Source organism: Oncorhynchus masou, chromosome 6 (assembly GCF_036934945.1).
Source record: "Oncorhynchus masou masou isolate Uvic2021 chromosome 6, UVic_Omas_1.1, whole genome shotgun sequence".
Lineage (NCBI taxonomy): Eukaryota > Metazoa > Chordata > Actinopteri > Salmoniformes > Salmonidae > Oncorhynchus > Oncorhynchus masou.
In genome coordinates this window covers 11,660,323-11,687,509 of record NC_088217.1, presented here as the reverse complement: position 1 = coordinate 11,687,509, position 27,187 = coordinate 11,660,323, and the positions used below count along the sequence as shown (strand labels likewise).

Here is a 27,187-nt window from a genome sequence, read left to right as displayed (position 1 = left end):
TTTGGAACTCGGTAGTGAGTGTTGCAACCGAGGACAGACGATTTTTACTCGCTATGCGCTTCAGCATTTGATGGTCCTGTTCTATGAGCTTGTGTGGCCTACCACTTCGCGGAGGAGACGTTGTTGCTCCTTTTGTTTCCACTTCACAATAACAGCACTTACAGTTGACTGGGGCAGCTCTAGCAGGGCAACAATTGTATGAACTAACTTGATGGAAAGGTGGCAGCCTTTGACGGTGCCACGTTGGTGCTGCCGATGTTTATCTATGGAGATTGCATGGCTGTGTGCTCAATATTTTTTTTTTACATCTGAAATAGCTGAATCCACTAATCTGAAGGGGTGTCCACATACTTGTGTATTTATATTGTATGTAGGTACAGTAATTAATGTACCATAGGTACGTAAGGTCATATGATATGTGTTGTATCTTCTACGGTATGCAGACCAGCAGAGCCAGCACCAGGATAATAGAGATATGTAGGAACAGTAATAGAGGTGCTTATTCTGTGTTATACTAAGTGTTGGTACCTTCCAGAGGATGCAGACCAGCAGAGCCAGCACCAGGATAATAGAGATATGTAGGAACAGTAATAGAGGTGCTTATTCTGTGTTATACTAAGTGTTGGTACCTTCCAGAGGATGCAGACCAGCAGAGCCAGCACCAGGATAATAGAGATATGTAGGAACAGTAATAGAGGTGCTTATTCTGTGTTATACTAGGTGTTGGTACCTTCCAGAGGATGCAGACCAGCAGAGACAGCACCAAGATACCAGCCAAGATGGCTATGAGAATCCACCACCAGGGGATCCAGTACTGGGCAGTCAGACCAACCTCTGGGTAAATCATCACTGGGACCTACAGGGGAAACACAGTCATATAAGGTGATGAGTGTTTTATTGTGAAGTGTCTTGTCTTTACTGTGTATGTGTCACGAGTATTTTCCTGGTCAGGTCATGTGATCAGGAAAACTCATGGCTCTAGTTGTTCATTGTAAGAGTGTGTGTGTCACTCAGTGTGTGTGTGTCTAAGTGTGTGTATGTGTGTGTGTCTCTGTGTGTGTCTCTCAGTGTGATTGCATGTGTGTCTCTCAGTTTGTGTGTATCTTTCAGTGTGTCTGTCTGTGTGTCTCAGTCTCTCAGTGTGATTGCATGTGTGTCTCTCAGTGTGTGTGTGTCTTTCAGTGTGTGTGTGTAGCGTGTGTGTGTGTGTGTGTGTATGTGTGTCTCAGTGTGTGTGTATGTGTGTATGTTTCTCAGTGTGTGTGTGTATGTTTCTCAGTGTGTGTGTGTGTGTGTGTGTGTGTGTGTGTGTGTGTGTGTGTGTGTGTGTGTGTGTGTGTGTGTGTGTGTGTGTGTGTGTGTGTGTGTGTGTGTGTTTACCTGTGCAGCAGCATCCCTCAGCACCAGGTGTTTGATGCTGGACTTGACTGTGATGTTGGCTCTAACCAGCAGCTCCAGAGCACTGACTGATGGGAACTCCTAAGAGAGATGAAAAGAGAGGGATGGAAAAGAGAAGAGGAGAGAGGAAAAGAGGAGGAGAGAGAGAGAGAGAGAGACATGAAAAAGAGAAGAGAGAGAGAAACATGAAAAAGAGAAGAAAGAGAGAGACATGAAAAAGAGAAGAAGAAAGAGAGAGAGACATGAAAAAGAGAAGAAGAAAGAGAGAGAAGGGGGAGAAGAAAGGATAGAGAAGATTAACACTAGTCATATACTAGGTGAAGGGGATTAGCGTGGCTCTGACCAGTAGCTCCAGAACCCAATCTGAAGGAAACTCCTGACAGCAAGAGATCACATCAATACATGATGTATCCATTAAAGGATACAGAAATCCCTTTTAACATCAGTAGTTGTCTTGGCACATCGTGCTTTATAGCAGGCCAGCCTAGACCCCAAAGAGCAAGCAGAAGCAGAGAAGACTTCCTCAACACAGACATTTGACATTATCAATGAAATATTTACATGAGATGGTCTATAATAGGTTAGCCTGGCAAGAGACCGAGATCACTTTGTGCATTTGCCAACTCCTATGACTCATTCCTCATTGTTTCATGTACAATGAATGACAAGGAACACGGATAATGACGGCTTATGATGATTTATACATTGTCATAACAAAACGCAAAGTGTCCCTCGTGTTGCCTTGCAGTTACTGTATGCGATCGGCTCTCACTCCTTCATCATGCCCTTTCACAGTTACTGTTTCACCAATACAAATGCTACGTGCCAAGCAGAGACATGAAAAGTTGGAGCTGTGACAGAGTAATGGCCACAGTGTTCAGAGGTGTTGTTGTTGAGGGGTAGTGTTGTTTGAGGGGTGGTGTTGTTGAGGGGTAGTGTTGTTGAGGGGTAGTGTTGTTGAGGGGTAGTGTTGTTGAGGGGTAGTGTTGTTTGAGGGGTAGTGTTGTTTGAGGGGTAGTGTTGTTTAGGGGTAGTGTTGTTTGAGGGGTAGTCTTGTTTGAGGGGTAGTGTGTCAGGATTTGGCCAGGGTTGTTCCGGGTTTTGGTCACTAGATGCCCCCATTGTGCTTTTTGACCTTATGTTTTTTCCTTGTTCCCCATTATTATTTGCACCTGTGCCTCGTTTTCCCTAATTGTATTTAAACCCTTAGTTTCCCTCAGTTCTGTGCTCTGTGTTTGTATGTTAGCACCCAGCCCTAGTGTTCTGTGTTTTCTTGTCGATTCCGGTGGATGCTCTTGTGGAATTCTGTTTTTGTTTTGAGTATCTCTTGAGGCTTTTTGTGCTATTCCTACCACCTTTTGGATTTGGGTAGTTTTTGTATTGAAGGACTTCTTGTTTTTTTTTACTTTATTAAATACACCGTCTTAAGTACTGCTGTGTCTGCCTCATCTTCTGGGTTCTGCTGACTATTCGTGGCTCAGTTGGTTAAGTGACTGTTTCTGAGGGGTAGTGTTGAGGGGTAGTGTTTTTCCGGAGACCCAGGTTGTTGAGGGGTAGGTCCTGACATAGTGTTGTTGAGGGGTAGTGTTGTTGAGGGGTAGTGTTGTTGAGGGGTAGTGTTGTTGAGGGGTAGTGTTGTTGAGGGGTAGTGTTATGTTTGTTCTTTGATGAATGCTGAAACCAGGCGCAGCATTACTACTTTTAATATAACCAGATGCTTCATCTAGCAAAGTACATCACTTGTGGAGCCATACCACCACAAGTTCTGCATAGTGCATTGCATTATGGGAACTGTAGTCTAAGTTAAAAAACACAATACAATACATGAGAGCAGGTTTTATCTATCTATATAACTGTAAGCTAAAAGGCAAAAGGCACTTGTTTTTTCCTACTAGCACTGACTTTGATGATAAATACTTTTTGGAGGGAAAATGTACTTGCTATGATTGGGATATGTCGTCTCAGCTAGCTATGTTGAAATGAATACACTACTACTGTAAGTCGCTCTGGATAACAGTGTCTGCTAAATTACTAGAATAGAAATGTAATGTGATGTGTTTGTTTGTTTTACCTTCAGGAAGGTGCTGTTACACCACGTATTGTGTGGGGTGAATTGCATCGTGGGAACAGTAGTCTTTGTTATTACCACATAATAACATAATGTGATAGGTGATGTGGTGTTTTACCTTCAGGAAGGTGCTGTTACACCACGTGTTGTGTGGGGTGAATTGCATCGTGGGAACAGTAGTCTTTGTTATTACCACATAATAACATAATGTGATAGGTGATGTGGTGTTTTACCTTCAGGAAGGTGCTGTTACACCACGTGTTGTGTGGAGTGAATTGCATTGTGGGAACAGTAGTCTTTGTTATTACCACATAATAACATAATGTGATAGGTGATGTGGTGTTTTACCTCCAGAAAGGTGCTGTTCCAAAGGCGTCCCTGGATCTTGAGGACAGCCGACTCAGAGAAGCTGTGGAGAGGACACTGGAACAGCACACAGCGCGCTGAACCCAGCAGACAGTCCTACATAGAGGGTTGGGAAGACCATCGATGAGAATAGCAGAGTTGCTATTCAATCAAACTCACAGTATGGATGCGTTGAGGTACAGGGCTCTAAGGGCATGTTTGTAACACGTGAGCTATGGGATGTTTTCTATAGTGCTGGCCTGATTACAACCAGTGTTGTGAAGTAGTGAACTACATTTAGTTAAACCAGTAATTTAACTACATTTTACAGTAGCTTGGTGGTAGTTGAACTAAATTCAACTCTTGGTAGTGTTTCTGGTAGTTAAACACTTTTTTAGCCATGTAGCGGTGTAGCTAACTACTGTAACTACACACTACTGTTTTACCATGTAGCGGTGTAGCTAACTACTGTAACTACACACTACTGTTTTACCATGTAGCGGTGTAGCTAACAACTGGAACTACACGCTACTATTTTACCATGTAGCGGTGTAGCTAACTACTGGAACTACACATTACTATTTTACCATGTAAATGTGTAGCTAACTACTAGAACTACACACTACTGTTTTACCATGTAGCGGTAGTAACTACTGGAACTACACACTACTATTTTACGCTGGACTACTGGAACTACACTACTATTTTACCATGTAGCTTTGTAGCTAACTACTAGAACTACACGCTACTGTTTTACCATGTAGCGGTGTCGCTAACTACTGGAACTACACACTACTATTTTACCATGTAGCTGTGTAGCTAACTACTGGAACTACACATTACTATTTTACCATTGAGCGGTGTAGCTAACTACTGGAACTACACATTACTATTTTACCATGTAGCGGTGTAGCTAACTACTAGAACTACACGCTACTGTTTTACCATGTAGCGGTGTCGCTAACTACTGGAACTACACACTACTATTTTACCATGTAGCTGTGTAGCTAACTACTGGAACTACAGACTACTATTTTACCATTGAGCGGTGTAGCTAACTACTGGAACTACACATTACTATTTTACCATGTAGCGGTGTAGCTAACTACTGGAACTACAGACTACTATTTTACCATTGAGCGGTGTAGATAACTACTGGAACTACACATTACTATTTTACCATTGAGCGGTGTAGCTAACTACTGGAACTACACACTACTATTTTACCATTGAGCGGTGTAGATAACTACTGGAACTACACATTACTATTTTACCATGTAGCGGTGTAGCTAACTACTGGAACTACACATTACTATTTTACCATTGAGCGGTGTAGATAACTACTGGAACTACACATTACTATTTTACCATTGAGCGGTGTAGATCAGACCTGCCTAATTCTCACTTCTGTTTATGTAATTAATAGGATAAATTACACATTCTGTTCAAATCTGACTCCAAAATGATCTATTCTTACGATTTGTAGTCTATGACATTTCAGATTTAGATATGATAATATATCACAAAGTAGCTTTAGTTCAGTAAACTGTATTATCTTAAGTGTGGATTCCATATAGAACCCTCAGTGGAAAGGGTTATTCATGGAACTCAAAAGGGTTCTAACTAGAACCAAAAAGGGTTCTTCAAAGGGTTATGCTATGGGGACAACCAGATAACCCTTTTAGTTCTAGATAGAAAAAAGGTACTAAGAGTGTACACATACTGTGGCAAGAAAAAGTATGTGAACCCTTTGGAATTACCTGGATTTCTGCATAAATTGATCATCAAATTTGATATTATCACAACAATAGACAAACATAGTATGCTTAAACTAATAACACACAAATTATTGTATGTTTGTCTATATTGAATACATCATTTAAACATTCACAGTGTAGGTTGTAAAAAGTATGTGAACCCCTGGGCTAATGACTTCTCCAAAAGATAACTGGAGTCAAAATCAGCTAATCTGGAGTCCAATCAACGAGACGAGATTGGAGATGTTGGTTAGATCTGCCCTATCCAATAAAAAACACTCCAAAAATGTGCTATTTGCTATTCACAAGAAGCCTTGCCTGATGTGAACCATGCCTCAAACAAAAGAGATCGCAGAAGACCTAAGATTAAGAATTGTTGACTTGCATAAAGCTGGAAAGGGTTACAAAAGTATCTCTAAAAGCCTTGATTTTCATCAGTCCACAGTAAGACAAATTGTCTATAAATGGAGAAAGCTCAGCACTGTTACTACTCTCCCTAGGAGTGGCCGTCCTGCAAAGATGACTGCAAGAGCACAGTGCAGAATGCTCAATGAGGTTAAGAAGAATCCTAGAGTGTCAGCTAAAGACATACAGAAATCTCTGGAACATGTTAACATCTCTGTTGACGAGTCTGCTATACGTAAAACACTAAACCAGAATGGTGTTCATGGGAGGGCACCACCGAAGAAGCCACTGTTGTCCACAAGAAACATTGCTGCACGTCTGAAGTTTGCAAAAGTGCACCTGAATGTTCCACAGCGCTACTGGCAAAATATTTTGTGGATAGATTAAACTACAGTTTAAAGACACAGCACACCAACATCAAAACCTCATCCCAGCTGCAAAGTAGGGTGGAGAGAGCATCATGGTTTGAGGCTGCTTTGCTGCCTCAGGGCATCATCAAGTTTATCAAGACATTTTGCAGGAGAATGTTAGGCTTTCTGTCCTCCAATTGAAGCTCAACAGAAGTTGGGTGATGCAACAAGACAACGACCCAAAACACAGAAGTAAAGCAACAACAGAATGGCTTCAACAGAAGAAAATACGCCTTCTTGAGTGGCCCAGTCCTGACCTCAACCTGATTGAGATACTGTGGCATGACCTGAAGAGAGCAGTTCACACCAGACATCCCAAGAATATTGCTGAACTGAAACAGTTTTGTGAAGAGGATTGGTCCAAAATTCCTCCTGACTGTTGTGCAAGTCTGATCCGCATCAACAGTAAATGTTTGGTTGAAGTTATTGCTGCCAAAGGAGGATCAACCAGTTATGAAATCCAAGGGTTCACATACTTTTCCCACCCTGAACTGTGAATGTTTACACGGTGTGCTCAATAAAGACATGAAAAACATATAATTTCTGTGTGTTATTAGTTTTAAGCAGACTGTGTTTGTCTATTGTTGTGACTTAGATGAAGATCACATCAAATTTTATGACCAATTTATGCAGAAATCCAGGTACAGGTATTTCCAAAAGGTTCACATACTTCTTCTTGCCCCTGTAAATGGAGGTTAAATAAAGTTCTGTAGCTTTAGTGTAGCTTAACTTCTTCCAGTGTGAAGTAACTGGTAAATTGATAAACTATATTTTCAGAGTAGCTTCCCCAATAATGGTTACAACCCCATTGTAATCCCTCTTGTTCCCTGTCCCCCTGCACCTCTCTGATTCAGAGGGGTTGGGTTAAATGCGGAAGACACATTTCAGTTGAAGGCATTCAGTTGTACATCTGACTAGGTATCCCCCCTTTCCCTGTCCCTCTCTTTCTCTGACATCTCTCTCCATCTCTCTTTCTGTCCCTCCCTCACTCTCACTTTCTGTCTCTCCCTCACTCACTCTCTCACCAGTTTGAGTGACTTGCGTCTCTCTGAGGCAGCCACAGCAGGCGTAGTCCTACCCAGACTGCCCTTAGTCATCACATGGCCCTCCTCTTCTGGGTTGGAACGCCCCTTCCTCCTGGCCTGCTCACAGGGACATGAAGCAGAGGACAACACACATTACATCACGTATATTTTTTTTTTACATCTCATGAAACCACAACAATACTTTTAGGGAAACAATATAATTATGCTTTAGCTCATGAGTGTGAAGAGGTGTAACCCTTTTTGTCCAATGGGGTTATTTATGGACAATATTTGTCTCCATTTATGGAACCCCTTATGGCTCAAGACCACTAAAATCCTACCTTCAGGCCTGCTGCCTGTGGCTGGTCGTCAGAAGGAGAACTGTGGGAGAACTTGCGTGGGTTGAGGGAGGTGTGGGGGGTACAGGGTGTTTCTGGATGGCCATGGAAGTGGAGAGCAGTGGGGTACAGGAGCCACTTCCCATTGGACAGCTCGTGAGGCCACATGATGTTGAGGAAGGCGGAGCCTAGAGTCTGCAGGGACGGCCCGGTGTTGGTCACCTGATCAAAACATGAAGGGGTGAATAGTTAACTGAATGAAAAAAAGCACACCAAAAAACACACCAAAATATGAATATAGTGCTGTCTTCACAACACTGCATAGCTTTTTATCTTCTATCTTCCAAGGTCCACAGCCATAGAAATATATCCCTGTGCTACATTATCAATCAATCAATCAAATGTATTTATAATGCCCTTTTAACATCCGTGGATGTCACAAAGTGCTATGGTTTAACACCTGTTGTATTCGGTGCATGTGACAAATAAAAATCTATTTGATTCGATTTTTAGAAACACGGTGGCTAGGAAAAACTCTCTAGAAAGGCAGGAACCTAGGAAGAAACCTAGAGAGGAACCAGGCTCTGAGGGGTGGCCAGTCTTCTTCTGGCTGTGCCGGGTGGAAATTATAACAGTACATGGCCAAGATGTTCAAATGTTCATAGATGACCAGCAGGGTCAAATAATAATAATCACAGTGGTTGTAGAGGGTGCAACAGGTCAGCACCTCAGGAGTAAATGTCAGTTGGATTTTCATAGCCAGTGACTTTCTGCACAACAGTTTTTTTTATGGATTAATGGGAGATTCGATATAGACTGATAGTTTTTTACATTTTCTGGGTCAAGGTTTGGCTTTTTCAAGAGAGGCTTTATTACTGCCACTTTTAGTGAGTTTGGTACACATCCGGTGGATAGGGAGACGTTTATTATGTTCAACATAGAAGGGCCAAGCACAGGAAGCAGCCCTTTCAGTAGTTTACTTGGAATAGGGTCCCGGATGCAGCTTGAAGGTTTTGAGGCCATGAATAGAGATATAGAATTAAAAAAGTGTCTCCATTGATCCTACTGTAGATCCTGGAAGTGTTCTGCAGACTCAGAACAACCAAGCTTTGGAGAAATATGCACATTCAAAGAGTAATCCGTAATTTGCTTTCTAATGATCATGACCTTTTCATCGAAGAAGTTCATAAATTCATCACTGATGAAGTGAAAGCCATCCTCTCTTGGGGAATGCTGTTTTTTAGTTAGCTTTGCGACAGTATCAAAAATACACTTAGGATTGTTCTTATTCTCCTCAATTAGGTTGGGAAAATAGCCTGATCGAGCAGCAGTGAGGGCTCTTCATTGTTGCACGGTATGTCTTTCCAAGCTAGTCGGAAGACTTTCAGTTTGGTGGAGCGCCATTTCCTTTCCAATTTTCTGGAAGCTTCAGGGCTTGGGTATTTTCTGGAAGCTTGCTTCAGGGCTTGGGTATTTTCTGATACCAGGGAGCTAGTTTCTTGTGACAAATGTTTTTTTTGTTTTTAGCAGTGCGACTGCATCTACAGTTCCTCAGTGAGATGGTAAACCAATTTTTGTCCTCTGACGTCCTTGGGTAGGTGGAGCGAGTCTGGAATTTATAGCACGACTTTTGATGATCCTTGGTTGTGGTCTGAGCAAATTATTTATTGTGATTGCAAACGTAATAAAATGGTGGTCCGATAGTCCAGAATTATGAGGAAAAACATTGAGGTCCACAATATTTATTCCACTGCATGAAACTAGGTCCAGGGTATGACTTGTGGCAGTGAGTAGGACATGTTTGACAAAACCCACTGACTCGATGATTACTCCGAAAGTCTTGTGGAGTGGGTCTGTGGACTTTTCCATGTGAATATTAAAGTCACTAAAAATTAGAATATAATCTGCCATGACTACAAGGTCCAATAGGAATTCAGGGAACTCAGTGAGGAACGCTGTATATGGCCCAGGAGGCCTGTAAACAGTAGCTATAAAAAGTGATTGAGTAGACTGACTAGAAGCTCAAAAGACGAAAACGCGGGGGATATGGTCACTAGTGTAACCAGGAGGAGAGGCCTCATTTAACACAATAAATTCATCAGGCTTAACCCATGTTTCAATCAGGCCAATCACATCAAGATTATCATCAGTGATTAGTTCATTGACTATAACTGCCTTGGAAGTGAGGGATCTAACAATAAGTAGCCCTAATTTGAGATGTGAGGTATCTAGCTGGTCTGTCATAATAATATAATTTAGACAGTAGATCTAGCTGGTCTGTCTTTATTATATTATATTACTCTTTCAACAATGACAGGAATGAAGGAGGTCTAATTCCAGTGTTTAAGTGAACACCGCCATTATCATGCAACGTCGACTTTTGATTCGTCTCCTCTTCCTCACCGTAAACTCAAACTCCACAGCACTCCCCACATCGTCCAGGGTCTCCATGGCACTCTCCCCCTTTACGGCCCCACTGAAGAACAGCTGGTGTGGTCTGGCCAGCCTGAAACAACACAGAGATAGACCGGCGGATAGGGTCAGTGGACAGCTGGACAGAGCCTGGGAGCCTTATGGTACTACTGTTAACTGTTTGTTCCTCAGAACTCCCTGAAAACATTAGCAACTGTCACTATCCTGGGTTAAATATCAGTCAATGTGTATTGACCTACTGACTCATTGTGACCTCCGGGGGCAAGATTTGTTTGACACACCAATGACATGAGGGTGTGACTTACACACTGACAGCCAGGGGGAGCTCTATGATGATTTTAGCCACGGCCGTGACTGTGGCCAGGTCTCGCTGTTCACTGATGCTGAGGAGGAGACAATATACACACATCATATTGCAATCTGGAAAAACGATCTATCTTCATTTTTGACTATTTCAATTTGAATACCTATATTGAAAGTAGCAATTCCCTTCCATGTGCAATGACAGCTGTATTTCTCTACTACCAAGTAAAGTCATCCACCTTGTGAATTGCCATGATATGAAAATAAACCGTTTTTTTTTTTTACAGTATGAGAAACCTAAGATACATTAAATAGACCAACTATGAAAATGAGTTGCCCAGCCAGGACTTACGTAGCCAACAAGAGGTTGACAGTGAGTTCCGTGGTCTCTATGGTGATAGCAGACGTGCTGAGGATGATGTAGAATTTCAGTATAGCATCTCTCTTCAGGGGGTTTCCCAGCTCGCACTCCGCCTGAGACCCGTTCTGATTGGCCTGGCACACCACCTACACACAGGAAACAGGAAACACAGGATTATTATACTGCTAATGTAGCAAAGCAAAGTTGCCATAAGGTTTTCCTGACCACATCACCAACATAGTTTTTTCTGGCTCTAAGCATAATATGTCAGCCCTGTCCAGAATCGATTCCTAGACCCTACCTCATAGACCCTACTTCCTAGACCCTACCTCCTAGACCCTACCTCCTAGACCCTACCTCCTAGACCCTACCTCCTAGACCCTGTTGGAGATCTGAGAGGGATGCAAACGTTTATTGTGAATACCTGTTGTCTCCTGAAGCAAGAGTAGGAAAGGATGTCCGGCAGAGTTAAGATCAGGGTTAAGATCAGGTTTAAGATCAGGGTTAAGATCAGGTTTAAGATCAGGGTTAAGATCAGGTTTAAGATCAGGGTTAAGATCAGGTTTAAGATCAGGGTTAAGATCAGGTTTAAGATCAGGGCTAAGATCAGGTTTAAGATCAGGGTTAAGATCAGGTTTAAGATCAGGGTTAAGATCAGGGTTAAGATCAGGGTTAAGATCAGGGTTAAGATCAGGTTTAAGATCAGGGTTAAGATCAGGGTTAAGATCAGGGTTTAAGTCCAAATTCCAATTCAATTCTTGAATTCACTCATGAAGTGAATAATTTACATTGAATTAAATTAGAGTTTTAAAAATCTAAAAATCTTCAAGTTATGGAATTGGAATTGAATTGGAAATAGACTGCTTAGACTTTTTTAATTGGAATATTTAATGACCATAGTATAAACCATTTCCTGTAGGATTGGTTTTGCATCATTTCAACCTGTATTCCTATATTTCCAGTACAGCTAGGCTGTTGGAACAGGGACATGATCAGCCTTAAAGCCTGAGAGAATTTCATTCTAATTGGGATTTGTGGAATTGTTGAGGATAATATTGAATTGGGAATTGCATTCTTGAATTTTTGAATTCTTGGAATTCCAAGGAATTAAAATATCTCTAAATTCAAAGACTAAACTGGAATTTTAATAGAAAATAAATGGTATTTACAAAGAGAGAGAATTGAATTAAAATGGAGTTTGTGGAATTGACCACAACCCTGGTTATGATTAAGGCTAGAGTTAGGTGTGAGTACCTGTTGTTCCCTGAAGCAGGAGTAGGACAGCGTTTCTGGCAGGGTTAGGGTTTAGGCTAGGGTTAGAGTTAGGTGTGAATACCTGATGTCCCCTGAAGCCATAGTAGGACAGGTACTGTGAAATGAATTTCTTGCAAACTCCAAACCCAACAATGCAGTAATCAAAATCAATGCAGTACTAAAAATAACATAAAGTAGAAATCAAAATAAGAAATAAGAAGAACACGAGAAAGGAAGAAGCTATATACAGGGTCAGTGCCAGTACCATATTAACAATGTGCAGGGATACTGGAGTGATGGAGGTAGATAGGGGTATGTTGACTATATACAGGGTCAGTTCCAGTACCATATTAACAATGTGCAGGGATACTAGAGTGATAGAAGTGTATACACTACATGGCCAAAAGTATGTGGACACCCCTTCAAATTAGTGGAATAGTCTATTTCAGCCACACCCGTTTCTGACAGGTGTATACAGTCATGCAATCTCCTTAGAAAAACATTGGCAGGAGAATGGCCTGTACTGAAGAGCTCAGTGACTTTCAACATGGCACTGTTATAGGATGCCACCATTTCAGCAAGTCAGTTTGTCAAATTTCTGCCCTGCTAGAGCTGCCCTGGTCAACTGTAAGGGCTGTTATTGTGAAGTGGGAATTTCTAGGAGCTGCTATGGCTCAGCTGCGAAGTGGTAGGCCACACAAGCCCCCAGAATGGGACCACCGAGTGCTGAAGTGCGAAAACATTGTCTGTCCTCAGTTACAACACTCACTATGCGTGAGTTTATAGAGTCCTGTGAGTGTGAATAGGAATAAATACAAGGTCTGTATAGCCATTCTAGTCTGTGTAGCCATTCTGTTAGCTATTTTGCAGCCTTATGGCTGTTCTGGAGCCTGTTGGTGTCAGACTTGATTCACCGGTACTGCTTGCCATGCTGAAGCAGAGACAAGTCTGTAGCTTGGGTGGCTGGAGTCTTTAACGATTTTACAGGCCTTCCTTTCACAGCGCCTGATATAGACGTCCTGGGTGGCAGAGAGCTCGGACATGCGATCAAGGGCGGTGCTGTTGCCATACCAAGCAGTGATGAAGCCAGTCAAGGTGCTCTCAATGGTGCAGCTGTAGAACTTTTTGAGGACCCATGTCAAACCTTTTCAACCTCCTGGGGGGAAGAGGTGCTGTCACGCCTTCTTTGGAATTGTGAGCATGTGAACCAAGTCCTTAGTGATGTGGACACAGAGGAACTTGAGGAGCTCTTGACCCGCTTCACTGCAGCCCTGTTGATATGGATGGACTTGTTTCTTTTCGTCCACAATCAGCTCCTTGGTCTTGCTGACGTTGAGGGAGAGGTTGTTGTCCCGGCACCACACTGCCAGGTCTCTTGGTGCCCAGCCACCCTCATATCATGATGGTGTTGGAGTCGTGCGTGGCCACTCAGTCATGGGTGAACAGGGAGTACGGAGGGGACTAAGCACACACCCCTGGGGAACCCCCGTATTGAGGGTTAGTGTGGCGGAGGTGATGTTGCCTACCCTCACCACCTGGGGGCTGGCCCGTCAGGAAGTCAAGGATCCAGTCGCAGAGGGAGGTGTTCAGTCCCAGGGTCTTAAGCTTGGTGACGAGTTTGTAGGGGACAATGGTGATGAATGCTGAGCTGTAGTCAATGAAGAGCATTCCAACAGTGTGGAGTGCAATTGAGTGGTATGCAAATTGGAGTGGGTTTAGGGAGTATGGGATGATGGAGGTGATGTGTACCATGACCAGCCTTTCAAAGCACTTTGATTAAAGATGTGAGTGCTGCAGGGTGGTAGTCATTGTGGCATGAAGCCTTAGAGTTCTTGTGAAGGTGATTGTAGTCACCTTTCACGCAGTCGAATTATCAAATTGTTTTTCAAATACCGCTGAAATTCTGGTGTTTCTAGTAAAATGGTTTAATTCAGTCTTCTGTGAAGTATAGTAAAGTGGGATACAAACTTAAAAATCAATTAATTAAATTAATCCCTATATCTGACAGGTCTTCTTTTTTTAAGACCATAACCATGTGTGTGAGGTGTATACGTTTGTTTCAAAGTAGATCTTTTTAAGACTGCCAAGAAACACTCTGTGTGACTCTGATTTAGCCCACTGTAGCAAAATGTTTAAGATGTGGGGATGCAGCCTGGGACAAGGAGAGGTAGAAAATTACTGTGAATATGTGTGTGTGTGTGTTTGGTGTGTGTGTACCTGTTGTCCCCTGAAGCCAGAGTAGGACAGGGTGTCTGGCAGGGTCACCAGTAGCTGGGCAGCATGGGCATCATCTCCATCCTCCTCTGGGGACAGAGGGTCTGAGGGCATGTTGGTGACGGTCACCTCCAACACCACAGACCTCTGATCAGACAGAGAAAACACTGCCACCTCTTCATCATCCCTGCAATGAAGGGATTAAAAGGGAAATAGAAAAGAGAAATAGAGAAAGTGGTTAGACATAAGATCTCTGGTCAGACAGAGATAACACCGCCACATCCTCGCCATCTCCGGAATGAGAGGGGCATGAGGCGGCAGGTAGCCTTGTAAATAAGAATTTGTACTTAAATGACTTGCCTAGTTAAACAAATGATAAATACAAAATTAGGAAATAGAAAAGAAGTGGTTAGATATTAAGTGTGGCACACCAGGGGGTTTGATCTAAATGTTTACACAGATCAGACACAAGTGTGATACCTCAATTTCAAGGGTGTTTATCTAAAACAATAAAGAAAAAGACCCAGGTCTCCTCCATGAGACATCTTCTGGGCTCCGGGGAATGCTGTCTCCTCTGGGGTAAAACACAGAGCCCCTTGGTTCTACCGGACTGTAAGGATGTCTATCCGATAGCAACCTCTCCAATGTGCTGCCCTGCTGGTAGTTGTATGGGCCCTGGTGAGCAATCAGCCAGCAACCCGCCAGCCACAATCAGCCCCAATTAGTCCGGAGGACCCGTCGAGACCTGGAACGTTCAGTAGAGGAAGCCACCGCCCGTGATGTAGACTCCGTCTGTCACCAGGCCTCGACGAGTCTCCCCCTGGTGGCTTGTCCATGGTACGCCACACATTCCCCTTAGCCCTGTCGGGAGGGGGGCGGTTGTCAGTGCGATGAATGTCTCCCTTCTCGATAGGGCATTCCTGTTCCCATGCTTTGCTGCTGAACTGTACACAACAGAAAAATAGAAGCAATGATGGGACAAGAACCACCTGGTGACACAATCGTTGGTGAACTGCCCCTGACCGTCAGACCAGGGAAGCATATGGTCTGTCACCAGGCTGAAGTGGAGCCAAACAGGCACTTCACTGCTAGACACGCTTTCTCGACCATCGAGTACTTATTTTCTCTGTGTATCGGCTTCCAGCTTATTTTCATGATGGGGTGTTCCTCCCCATTGTGTACCAGGGACAGGACAGCCCCTAGTCCCACATCGCAGGCATCCTTCTGCACCTGGGACAGGACAGCCCCTAGTCCCACATCGCAGGCATCCTTCTGCACCAGGGACAGGACAGCCCCTAGTCCCACATCGCAGGCATCCTTCTGCACCTGGGACAGGACAGCCCCTAGTCCCACATCGCAGGCATCCTTCTGCACCAGGGACAGGACAGCCCCTAGTCCCACATCGCAGGCATCCTTCTGCACCTGGGACAGGACAGCCCCTAGTCCCACATCGCAGGCATCCTTCTGCACCTGGGACAGGACAGCCCCTAGTCCACATCGCAGGCATCCTTCTGCACCAGGGACAGGACAGCCCCACATCGCAGGCATCCTTCTGCACCAGGGACAGGACAGCCCCTAGTCCCACATCGCAGGCATCCTTCTGCACCTGGGACAGGACAGCCCCTAGTCCCACATCGCAGGCATCCTTCTGCACCTGGGACAGGACAGCCCCTAGTCCCACATCGCAGGCACACCTGGGACAGGCCCCTAGTCCCACATCGCAGGCATCCTTCTGCACCTGGGACAGGACAGCCCCTAGTCCCACATCGCAGGCATCCTTCTGCACCTGGGACAGGACAGCCCCTAGTCCCACATCGCAGGCATCCTTCTGCACCTGGGACAGGACAGCCCCTAGTCCCACATCGCAGGCATCCTTCTGCACCTGGGACAGGACAGCCCCTAGTCCCACATCGCAGGCATCCTTCTGCACCAGGGACAGGACAGCCCCTAGTCCCACATCGCAGGCATCCTTCTGCACCTGGGACAGGACAGCCCCTAGTCCCACATCGCAGGCATCCTTCTGCACCTGGGACAGGACAGCCCCTAGTCCCACATCGCAGGCATCCTTCTGTACCTGGGACAGGACAGCCCCTAGTCCCACATCGCAGGCATCCTTCTGCACCTGGGACAGGACAGCCCCTAGTCCCACATCGCAGGCATCCTTCTGCACCTGGGACAGGACAGCCCCTAGTCCCACATTGCAGGAATCCTTCTGCACCTGGGTCAGGACAGCCCCTAGTCCCACATCGCAGGCATCCTTCTGCACCTGGGACAGGACAGCCCCTAGTCCCACATTGCAGGCATCCTTCTGCACCTGGGACAGGACAGCCCCTAGTCCCACATCGCAGGCATCCTTCTGCACCTGGGACAGGACAGCCCCTAGTCCCACATCGCAGGCATCCTTCTGCACCTGGGACAGGACAGCCCCTAGTCCCACATCGCAGGCATCCTTCTGTACCTGGGACAGGACAGCCCCTAGTCCCACATCGCAGGCATCCTTCTGCACCTGGGACAGGACAGCCCCTAGTCCCACATCGCAGGCATCCTTCTGCACCTGGGACAGGACAGCCCCTAGTCCCACATCGCAGGCATCCTTCTGCACCTGGGACAGGACAGCCCCTAGTCCCACATCGCAGGCATCCTTCTGCACCAGGGACAGGACAGCCCCTAGTCCCACATCGCAGGCATCCTTCTGCACCTGGGACAGGACAGCCCCTAGTCCCACATCGCAGGAATCCTTCTGCACCTGGGACAGGACAGCCCCTAGTCCCACATCGCAGGAATCCTTCTGTACCAGGGACAGGACAGCCCCTAGTCCCACATCGCAGGCATCCTTCTGCACCAGCCTCGGTACCTGGAAATCGGGCATCATCAGAATCAGATGGGAGCACAGGGCTTCCTTCAGGTGCTTGAATGTCACTTCAGCCTCATCCAGCCACCACTGAGGCGGGCCCTGGTCAGATCGTTAATGGGGGAGACTATAGCCGCAAAGTTTGGGGATAAACCGACTATAATATTCCGCCTCCCCCAGGAAGGACATGACTATCCCCAAACAAACTGATGTCGTTTAGCCCCCTGAAGTCATTGCAGGAAAGCAGACTACCGTCCGGTTTGGGCACCGTCACGATGGGGCTGCCCCATGTGCTGTGGGACTCCTTGATGACTCCCATCCTCAGCATAGCCTCCACCTTCTGCTTCACGGCCTTCCTTCTAGATTCTGGATCCAGTATGGCCTCTTTCGTACCATTTCTCTGGGCCAGGTGCAGACGTGGTGTTCAATGAGGGTCGTTCGGCCCAGTTTCTCTGAAAACACAGAGGTGTTCCGATCGATGAAAACCCGGAGGGTTTGTTTCTGGGCTGGTATAAGGTCCTTATTGCTCAGGATCGTATTGACTGACCTTCATGTGTTAAAGTAATGATGGACTGTCGTTTCTCTTTGCTTATTTGAGCTGTTCTTGCCATAATATGGACTTGGTCTTTCATCAAATAGGGCTATTTTCTGTATACCACCTCTACCTTGTCACAACACAACTGATTGACTCAAACGCATTAAGGAAATAAATTCCACAAACACCTTTTAAATGAAATGCATTCCAGGTGACTACCTCACGAAGCTGGTTGAGAGAATACCAAGAGTTGCAATGTTGTCAAAAGGTGGCTACTTTGAAGAATCTCAAATATAAAATATATTTGTTTAACATTTTTGTCATTACTACATGATTCCATATGTGTTATTTTACAGTTTTGATGTCTTCGCTATTATTCTACAATGTAGAAAATAGCAGAAATAAAGAAAATCCCTGGAATGAGTAGGTGTGTCCAAACCTTTGACTGGTACTGTATAAACCTACACTCGACCCCTCCGATGTCAACAACTACAGACCAGTATTCTTTCTGGGCAAATTTAAGAAATCATCCATAAAAAAAACTGAAATTGAAAGTTGTCTAGTCCTTGAAACAGCTCGTGTCCCGCCATCTTGTCATCAAATGCTCTCCAGGGGCAGTGTTAGGCAGCTCTCAACTGAGGACTGCTCTTCTCTGAATGTAGGCGCTATCCGCACTGCTCAACTAACTCTTCTCCTCTGAGATCATCCTTCAAGACCTATCGGCTGCCTTCAATACTGTGAACCATCAGATCCTCCGGGTTCCACCCTCTCCTTCAGGTTGGGCATCTTATCATCGCCACAGCCTTCCCTCAGGAAATTCACCTGCAACAGAGGAGACAGACACATTTCAAATCATAGAATTGACCATAGAATCTTTTTAAATGTCCAAATGATTTCACTTTGGGAAACTGGTTCCCCCACTATGATATAACAAAACCCTGTACTATACTGGTATCACACAGGTATGTATTAATTAGGCATGTAACACGACCATCTCCCTTCTGGAAAATGCAGATCAGTATGTTCCCTGGTTCTGTTGTTATGGTACTGACCTCAGAGTGTAGGGTGTTGGAGGTGGAAACACTCAGTACAGGAGGTAAAGGTACTGACCTCAGAGTGCAGGGTCTGGAGGTCTGGAAACATATCAGTGTGGTAAAGGATCACCACCTCAGAGTGCAGGGTGTTGGAGGTGGCACTCAGTACAGGAGCTGCTCTGACCTCAGAGTGCAGGTGTTGGAGGTGGCACTCAGTACATGAGGTCTCGCCAGTCAGGGTGTTGGAGGTGACAACTCCATTGTGTACTGACCTCCCAGAGTGTAAGGGTGTTGGCGTGGATCAGTACAGGAGGAAAACTGACCTCAGAGTGTAGGGTGTTGGAGGTGGAAACATCAGTACAGGCGGTGGCTGACCTCAGAGTGTAGTGTTCATGCTGGAAACATCAGTACAGGAGGTAAAGGTACTGACCTCAGAGTGTAGGGTGTTGGAGGTCCTGGAAACACTCAGGCAGGAGGTAAAGGTACTGACCTCAGAGTGTAGGGTGTTGGAGGTGGTGGAAACACTCAGTACAGGAGGTAAAGGTACTGACCTCAGAGTGCAGGGTGTTGGAGGTGGAAACACTCAGTACAGGAGGTAAAGGTACTGACCTCAGAGTGTAGGGTGTTGGAGGTGGAAACACTCAGTACAGGAGGTAAAGGTACTGACCTCAGAGTGCCATTGGAGGTGGAACCCCTACACTCAGTACAGGATAAAGGTACTGACCTCAGAGTGCTGGTGTTGGAGGTGGTGGAAACACTCAGTACAGGAGGTCCTCCGGTACTGACCTCCAGTGCAGGGTGTTGAGGTGGAAACACTCCAGTACAAGACCATGGTGCTTGACCTCAGAGTGCAGGGTGTTGGAGGTGGTGGAAACACTCAGTACTCCAGGCTCTGACCAGGCAGAGTGCAGGGTGTTGGAGGTCCACCTCTGGCACTCAGTACCAGGTAAAGGTACTGACCTCAGAGTGCAGGGTGTTGGAGGTGGAAACACTCAGTACAGGAGGTAAAGGTACTGACCTCAGAGTGCAGGGTGTTGGAGCGGGTCAATCACTCAGTACAGGAGACACCTGAAACCTCAGGGTGTTGGAGGTGGAAACACTCAGGACAGGAGGTAAAGTAACTGACCTCAGAGTAAAGGATTTAGATGCACTATTGTAAAGTGGCTCAGAGTCCAGGGTGTTGGAGGTGGAAACACTCAGTACAGGAGGTAAATGTAAAGACCTCAGAGTGCAGGGTGTTGGAGGTGGAAACACTGGATAAGGAGGTCTGTACTGACCTCAGAAGGGTGTTGGAGGTGGTGAAACACTGTAATGGTAAATGTAAAGACCTCAGAGTGTAGGGTGTTGGAGGTGGAAACACTCAGTACAAGTAAATTGACCTCAGAGTGCAGGGTGTTGGAGGTGGAATACAGTACAAGGTAAAGGTACTGACCTCAGAGTGTAGGGTGTTGGAGGTGGAAACACTCAGTACAGGAGGTAAAGGTACTGACCTCAGAGTGTAGGGTGTTGGAGGTGGAAACACTCAGTACAGGAGGTAAAGGTACTGACCTCAGAGTGCAGGGTGTTGGAGGTGGAAACACTCAGTCAGGAGGTCAAAGTACTGACCTCCAGGTGCAGGGTGTTGGGGTGGAAACACTCAGTACAGGAGGAAAGGTCTGACCTCAGAGTACAGGGTGTTGGAGGTGAAACACTCAGTACAGGAGGTTGGTACTGACCTCAGAGTCCGGGAGATGGAGGTGGAAACACAAAGTAAGAAGTCATACTGAACCTCAGAGTGCAGGGGTTGGAAGTGGTCACTTAGTACAGGAGGTCGGGTTGACCTCAAAGTGCAGGTGTTGGAGGTTGCTCAGTACAGGATCTTAAATACTGACCTCAGAGTTAGGGTGTTGGAGGTGGTGGAAACACTTAGACCATAGAATCTTTTAAATGTACAGGAGGTAAAACTGACCTCAGAGTGCAGGGTGTTGGAGGTGGTTCACTCAGTACAGGATATAAAAAACCCTGTACCTCAGAGTGCAGGGTGTTGGATCACAGTACAGGTATGTACTGACCTCAGAGTGCAGGGTGTTGGAGGTGGTGGAAACACTCAGTACAGGAAAATACTGACCTCAGAGTAGGGTGTTTCACTGGTTCAGGAGGTTATGGTACTGACCTCAGAGTGCAGGGTGTTGGAGGTGGAAACACTCAGTACAGGAGGTAAAGGTACTGACCTCAGAGTGCAGGGTGTTGGAGGTGGTGGAAACACTCAGTACAGGAGGTAAAGGTACTGACCTCAGAGTGCAGGGTGTTGGAGGTGGAAACACTCAGTACAGGAGGTAAATGTAAAGACCTCAGAGTGCAGGGTGTTGGAGGTGGTGGAAACACTCAGTACAGGAGGTAAAGGTACTGACCTCAGAGTGCAGGGTGTTGGAGGTGGAAACACTCAGTACAGGAGGTAAAGGTACTGACCTCAGAGTGCAGGGTGTTGGAGGTGGAAACACTCAGTACAGGAGGTAAAGGTACTGACCTCAGAGTGCAGGGTGTTGGAGGTGGAAACACTCAGTACAGGAGGTAAAGGTACTGACCTCAGAGTGCAGGGTGTTGGAGGTGGTGGAAACACTCAGTACAGGAGGTAAAGGTACTGACCTCAGAGTGTAGGGTGTTGGAGGTGGAAACACTCAGTACAGGAGGTAGCGTGTCTCGTTCCTCTTGGTTAGTGTCAGATGAGAACATGGGGGGTCTGATGGTGTGGGTGATGGCCAGAGAGATGGGACGCAGCTTATCACGAATATTCTCCTGTAAGGGACAGAATTCAATGATTACTCAACGGAATTCAATTATATGGGAGTCATATGATATTGGAGTTGGAACGAAATAATATTTGTTTTCAACTTTTAAGTCAATTATTAAATTGCTAAATTATGCCAGTTTAGCTAAATAAAGCACAATTTAAACACTTTTTCTACCCAGAGTTGTAACACAGTGCAACTTCGTGTACTGGGTGATAGAGAGCACTGACAGAACTGAACACTTAGCGTTTGCCTTTTTTGATGTTGCATAGTGGAAAGAAAAGGTAATTGATATATTCTGTAGCTGTAATCTCTAACACCTCCCGTTCGTATTCAGATTAAATGATTGTGTCATATTGTACTGTACGTTTAGTTGGAAGGTGGCGCTCTGGCAGGCGGGATGGCGTTGACCTTTCAGCTCCACCTCGTCAGTGTGTATGTACTCCGTTGCCTGTGCACTGCGACCCAGGAAGCTAACACGGTGTGGCAGGCCGAGCTTCCTGCGCTCTGTGTCAGCCTCGATGAGTAGGACCAGGGCTAGTGGGAGGGAGGGAGGCAGGAATGAAAGAAGGGGAAGGAAGGAAGGAAGGAAAGAGAGTCAGAGAAAAGCCAGCACACTACAACACACCAGAGATAAGCTACTGGACATATTACCACACTACTTTACACAGCTAGACATATTACCACACTACTTTACACAGCTAGACATATTACCACACTACTTTACACAGCTAGACACATTACCACACTACTTTACACAGCTAGACATATTACCACACTACTTTACACAGCTAGACATATTACCACACTACTTTACACAGCTAGACATATTACCACACTACTTTACACAGCTAGACATATTAACACACTACTTTACACAGCTAGACATATTACCAGACAGAAAAACCAACTGGTTCTAAACAGAGAGGTGTACAGTAACTCACTGATGTCTGGTGAGTAGGTCTCTGGGTAAGCAGTATAGGTGAAGCAGGCTTTGACCTCCACACTGACAACAGAGAATAAAGTTAGCGAACAACAATCTGTCAACAGCAGAAGCACACTACCAAACGTGGTAGTGAAGGATGAGAAGAATGTTATTTGCGACCTACCAAACTCCATCTCTCCCCTTGCAGTTGTGTTGCTCCAAGTCAATATACTGCCTAGGTTCGATGGATACATCCCGGGTCACGTGAATGACCGGGCGAGACCTGTACAGAACTAGCTTATCACCGAGAGAGCCTACTGCCAGGTCAGGGTACAGGTTCCCATCGATGTCCAGACCTCCTGAGATGGAGTAGCCGAACCTCTTCACCCCCTCGTCCACTCCATCCAGGATCTGTGAGGGGCAACAGGAAGGTCACATGTCTTAACTTGTATAATCAAGTGCAACGTTAAGCCTGTATTTATTATTCAGATAGTCCGACACACCTGCAATTAGGGTATGATGTTATCAGTCAGTTAACTTAGTTGAACTTGAACCACATCAACTTTATTGAGACTTAACGATATGTTTGCGACACCAGAGTCAAGGCTTTGATTCTGATATGATGAGACACCATTGACTACTAAAGCTTCCCCATTTGTAGCCCTTTCCTATAGTCAAATGACCAAATCACCCTCTATTGGCCTCATGGGTGGAATGTTATTCAGATTTTTCAGAATTTCAGAATTAATAAAATTGTTTTTACAAAAATCTGGTGTTTCTATGTCAAATGGTTTTGTTATTTTTCAGTCTTCTGTGATGTATAGTCAAGTCTAATATTGGGATACAAACTCAAAATTGAATACATTTCAACTCTATCAAATCAAATCCAATCAAATGTTATTTGTCACATACACATGGTTAGCAGATGTTAATGCGAGTGTAGCGAAATGCTTGTGCTTCTAGTTCTGACAATGCAGTAATAACCAACAAGTAATCTAACTAACAATTCCTAAACTACTGTCTTATACACAGTGTAAGGGGAAATAGCCCAGAACCATGTGTCTGGGGTGTATATGTTTGTTTCAAGGAACATTTGTTCAAGACTACCAAGAAGCACTCTGTGTGACCCTGATTTATCCCACTGTAGTAAAAGGGCATCAATCTACACATGGCAATCATAAACACTGAAATACATGGATATTGCTATTATACATAGGGTAATTTCACAGTATCATATTAAATATAGTATATGATATGTACACTGACTATACAAAACATTAACGTTCCATGACAAAGACTGAGCAGGTGAATCCAGGTGAAAGCTATGACCCCTTATTGATATCACTTGTTAAATCCACTTCAATCAGTTTAGATGAAGGGGAGGAGACAGGTCATATTAGGATTTCTAATCCTTGATACACTTGAGACATGGATTGTGTATGTGTGCCATGCTGAGGGTGAATGGGCAAGGCAAAAGATGTAAGTGCATTTGAACGGGGTATGGTAGTAGGTGCCAGGTGCACCGGTTTGCATCAAGAACTGCAACGCTGCTGGGTTTTTCACGCTCAACAGTTTCCCGTGTGTATCAAGAATGGTCCACCACCCAGAGGACATCCAGCCAACTTGACAAGTTTGGGTAGCATTGGAGTCAACATGGTCCAGCATCCCTGTGGAACGCTTTCATCACCTTGTAGAGTCCATGTCCCCAACGAAATGAGGCTGTTCTGAGGGCAAAATCAGGGGAGGTGCAACTCAATACACTCAGTGATGAGCACCAAGCTTTCTAAAGGCTCTTCTTACCTGTGCAGGCTTGGTGTCGATGCCTGAGGACAAGCCTCGGTAGATGAACACTTTGCCATCCCCATCGAACGGAGCCCCCACAGCGATGTCTGGACGGAGAGAGACAGAAACACATTGAATATAAACTCTACTAAGCCTCATTAAAACATTGACTTTTGAACTTTCAATAAATTCCAGAAATCCTGGATGGAGAATTCCAGATTCCCTGCTTATTCTATCCTGATTACGGGAATTTGGGAAAACCAGGGAATTTATTGAAAGTTCCTGGAATTTTGGGACGCTAGTCAAGAGGTTTCTTGCTCAGGTGACCTGGACTTTTACTTCCCTTTTTAAATTCACCTGCTGGAGCTCAACCTGGAGCAAGGCATCATGGGATAACAGTTAGTAGCAGTAGTGTGTGTGTGTGTGTGTGTGTGTGTGTGTGTGTGTGTGTGTGTGTGTGTGTGTGTGTGTGTGTGTGTGTGTGTGTGTGTGTGTGTGTGTGTGTGTGTGTGTGTGTGTGTGTGTGTGTGTGTGTGTGTAATAAACAGTAGTACTGGTAACTGCAGTGTGTAGGATTTTGTTTTCTCTTTCATAAAATTATCAGGAGAACTCGTGACCTAAAGACAATAGGCCTGCGTCCCAAATGGCACCCTATTCCCTATGTAGTGCACTGCTTCTGACAAGAGCCCTGGTAAAAGTGATGCACTACATAGGGAATAGGGTGCCATTTGGGATGTGGCCCAGTGACTCAAGCCCTTCAAATCAGTGGATTGTAAAGTGAATGTTGTTTAAATACTTTTGATTTGATCCAGTCCTTCCTCACCGTCATATCCGTCCCTGTCCAAGTCTCCCACGTTGTTGACGGTCAATCCAAACATGGAGTCATAGGTTCCATTGAGCCTGATTGGCTGAGCATATTCCCAGTTACCAAATGGGTTGAGAAAGATGTACACAGCACCTCCGATCTCTGCTTTTCGGTCAAAGTAGTTAGGAGCTCCCACTATCAGGTCTGTCCAGCTGGGGGGAGAGAACAGGGAAGGAGGGAGAAAGGGGAGGGAGGGAGGTTCAGAAAGAGTGCTACAGAATATTGGGTGGAAACAAGAAGATAATGGTTACAAATATAAACATTGAATTATTTATATATAAACATAAACATCTGTAACTGAAATAAATGTTTTCCAAGGTTCTTTAGAAATCCCAGTTATAGGATTCCATCCTTTCCTACCTAATTGAACTTCCATCTGGGATTTCTGAAAACATGGGAACAGGGAATTTTCTGGAAATGTGGAACCTTACTCAGCCACCACTGTTGAGTCATGGCTACAGAGTACCTGTATACACATTCCAATTCACGACTATCAATAGCATCAGCAGCAGACATTAGCGCATTAGTTCTCACCCGTCACTGTTGAGATCAGCCGTGGCCACAGAGTACCCGAAGGAAGACGCCAGCTCCTCTCCCCACAGGATGTGCTGTGGCACCAGGCGGTACATGTTGTCTTTACGCAACAGCACCACCGCTCCCGTGTGGTTGGCTCTCGGAGCCCCCGCCACGAAGGTCAGCTCACCACGACTCATTATGCCTTGAGCAGAGTCCACTGAGAAGCCTGGAGCAAGGTATCATGGGATAACAGTTAGTAGCAGTAGTGTGTGTGTGTGTGTGAGGGAGGGGGTGGGCATGCTTGTCTTCTACAGAGGTAAAGACAAGGTCTGTGTGTGTGATAAGAAGTGAAACAGAAGATTCCTAGATTTACTATAGTGCATGTAAACAGAGGATTCATCTTACTTTAATGGGATTTACTCCCTCGGGATGTGGTGTGTGTAGGGTTGTGGTGTGTGTAGGGTTGTGGTGTGTGTAGGGATGTGGTGTGTGTAGGGATGTGGTGTGTGTAGGGTTGTGGTGTGTTGTAGGGTTGTGGTGTGTGTAGGGTTGTGGTGTGTGTAGGGATGTGGTGTGTGTAGGGATGTGGTGTGTGTAGGGTTGTGGTGTGTGTAGGGTTGTGGTGTGTGTAGGGATGTGGTGTGTGTAGGGTTGTGGTGTGTGTAGGGATGTGGTGTGTGTAGGGTTGTGGTGTGTGTAGGGATGTGGTGTGTGTAGGGTTGTGGTGTGTGTAGGGATGTGGTGTGTGTAGGGTTGTGGTGTGTGTAGGGTTGTGGTGTGTGTAGGGATGTGGTGTGTGTAGGGATGTGGTGTGTGTAGGGTTGTGGTGTGTGTAGGGATGTGGTGTGTGTAGGGTTGTGGTGTGTGTAGGGTTGTGGTGTGTGTAGGGATGTGGTGTGTGTAGGGTTGTGGTGTGTGTAGGGATGTGGTGTGTGTAGGGTTGTGGTGTGTGTAGGGATGTGGTGTGTGTAGGGTTGTGGTGTGGTGTGTGTAGGGTTGTGGTGTGTGTAGGGATGTGGTGTGTGTAGGGATGTGAGGGGTGTGTCTGCAGTGGTATAGGGAAATAGTGAAAGAGGGGGGGATTGAACATGCATGTGGTGTGACATGAGCATGTGTGGAAAAAATATCAGATACAAATCAAATAATTTAATTCACAATGACATTTTTTGTTGTTGTTGCTATATTCCAACATGCGGGGTGTCAGAGTAGGGATTGGCAGGGAGTCTTGTGTTAGTCCAGGGTCAACATTCAGGCAGAAGCATCTCATAGACAAAAACAGAGACAGACAAATACTGTGCTAAAAGCATCCTCTAGACAAACATCCAAAGAGACAAACAGAGACGGACACAGAGAAGTTCAGGGCGACAGGTGTGGAATGACCAAAAGGTTGTTTGAACTACTGTAGGAAGCTGGTTGTAAGACTTATGCTTGTATATTTTAGTCTGGTCAAATAATTAACCAGCTTGAGAATCATAACTAGTTAAAAAAGTTGCCTTGAGAGAACAGGTAGCCTAGTGGTTAAGAGCGTTAGGCCAGTAATTGAACAGTCGCTGGTTCAACTCCCAAAGTCAATTAGGTGAAAAATCTGTTGATGTGCTCT

The 27,187-nt window shown here is 45.3% G+C and overlaps 1 protein-coding gene across 1 annotated transcript in view; it reads right to left on the bottom strand.

Annotated features, from left to right (window-relative positions):
* The window catches only part of itga7 (integrin, alpha 7), a 78,857-nt gene that overhangs the window by 4,364 nt on the left and 47,306 nt on the right, over positions 1-27,187 (bottom strand). Inside the window, exons 6-27 of the mRNA XM_064967347.1 lie at positions 25,606-25,813; positions 25,030-25,223; positions 24,225-24,313; positions 22,609-22,835; positions 22,444-22,505; positions 21,867-22,036; positions 21,357-21,506; positions 18,463-18,519; positions 17,350-17,562; positions 15,849-17,165; positions 15,494-15,781; positions 15,111-15,255; positions 14,743-14,755; positions 14,315-14,498; positions 10,835-10,989; positions 10,485-10,562; positions 10,150-10,252; positions 7,750-7,968; positions 7,409-7,525; positions 3,815-3,928; positions 1,381-1,479; positions 731-856 (exon numbers count right to left, since the gene is read on the bottom strand). Of these exons, the coding sequence (XP_064823419.1) occupies positions 731-856; positions 1,381-1,479; positions 3,815-3,928; positions 7,409-7,525; positions 7,750-7,968; positions 10,150-10,252; positions 10,485-10,562; positions 10,835-10,989; positions 14,315-14,498; positions 14,743-14,755; positions 15,111-15,255; positions 15,494-15,781; positions 15,849-17,165; positions 17,350-17,562; positions 18,463-18,519; positions 21,357-21,506; positions 21,867-22,036; positions 22,444-22,505; positions 22,609-22,835; positions 24,225-24,313; positions 25,030-25,223; positions 25,606-25,813 (4,328 nt within the window). The remainder of the gene's footprint in view (positions 1-730; positions 857-1,380; positions 1,480-3,814; positions 3,929-7,408; positions 7,526-7,749; positions 7,969-10,149; positions 10,253-10,484; positions 10,563-10,834; positions 10,990-14,314; positions 14,499-14,742; positions 14,756-15,110; positions 15,256-15,493; positions 15,782-15,848; positions 17,166-17,349; positions 17,563-18,462; positions 18,520-21,356; positions 21,507-21,866; positions 22,037-22,443; positions 22,506-22,608; positions 22,836-24,224; positions 24,314-25,029; positions 25,224-25,605; positions 25,814-27,187) is intronic.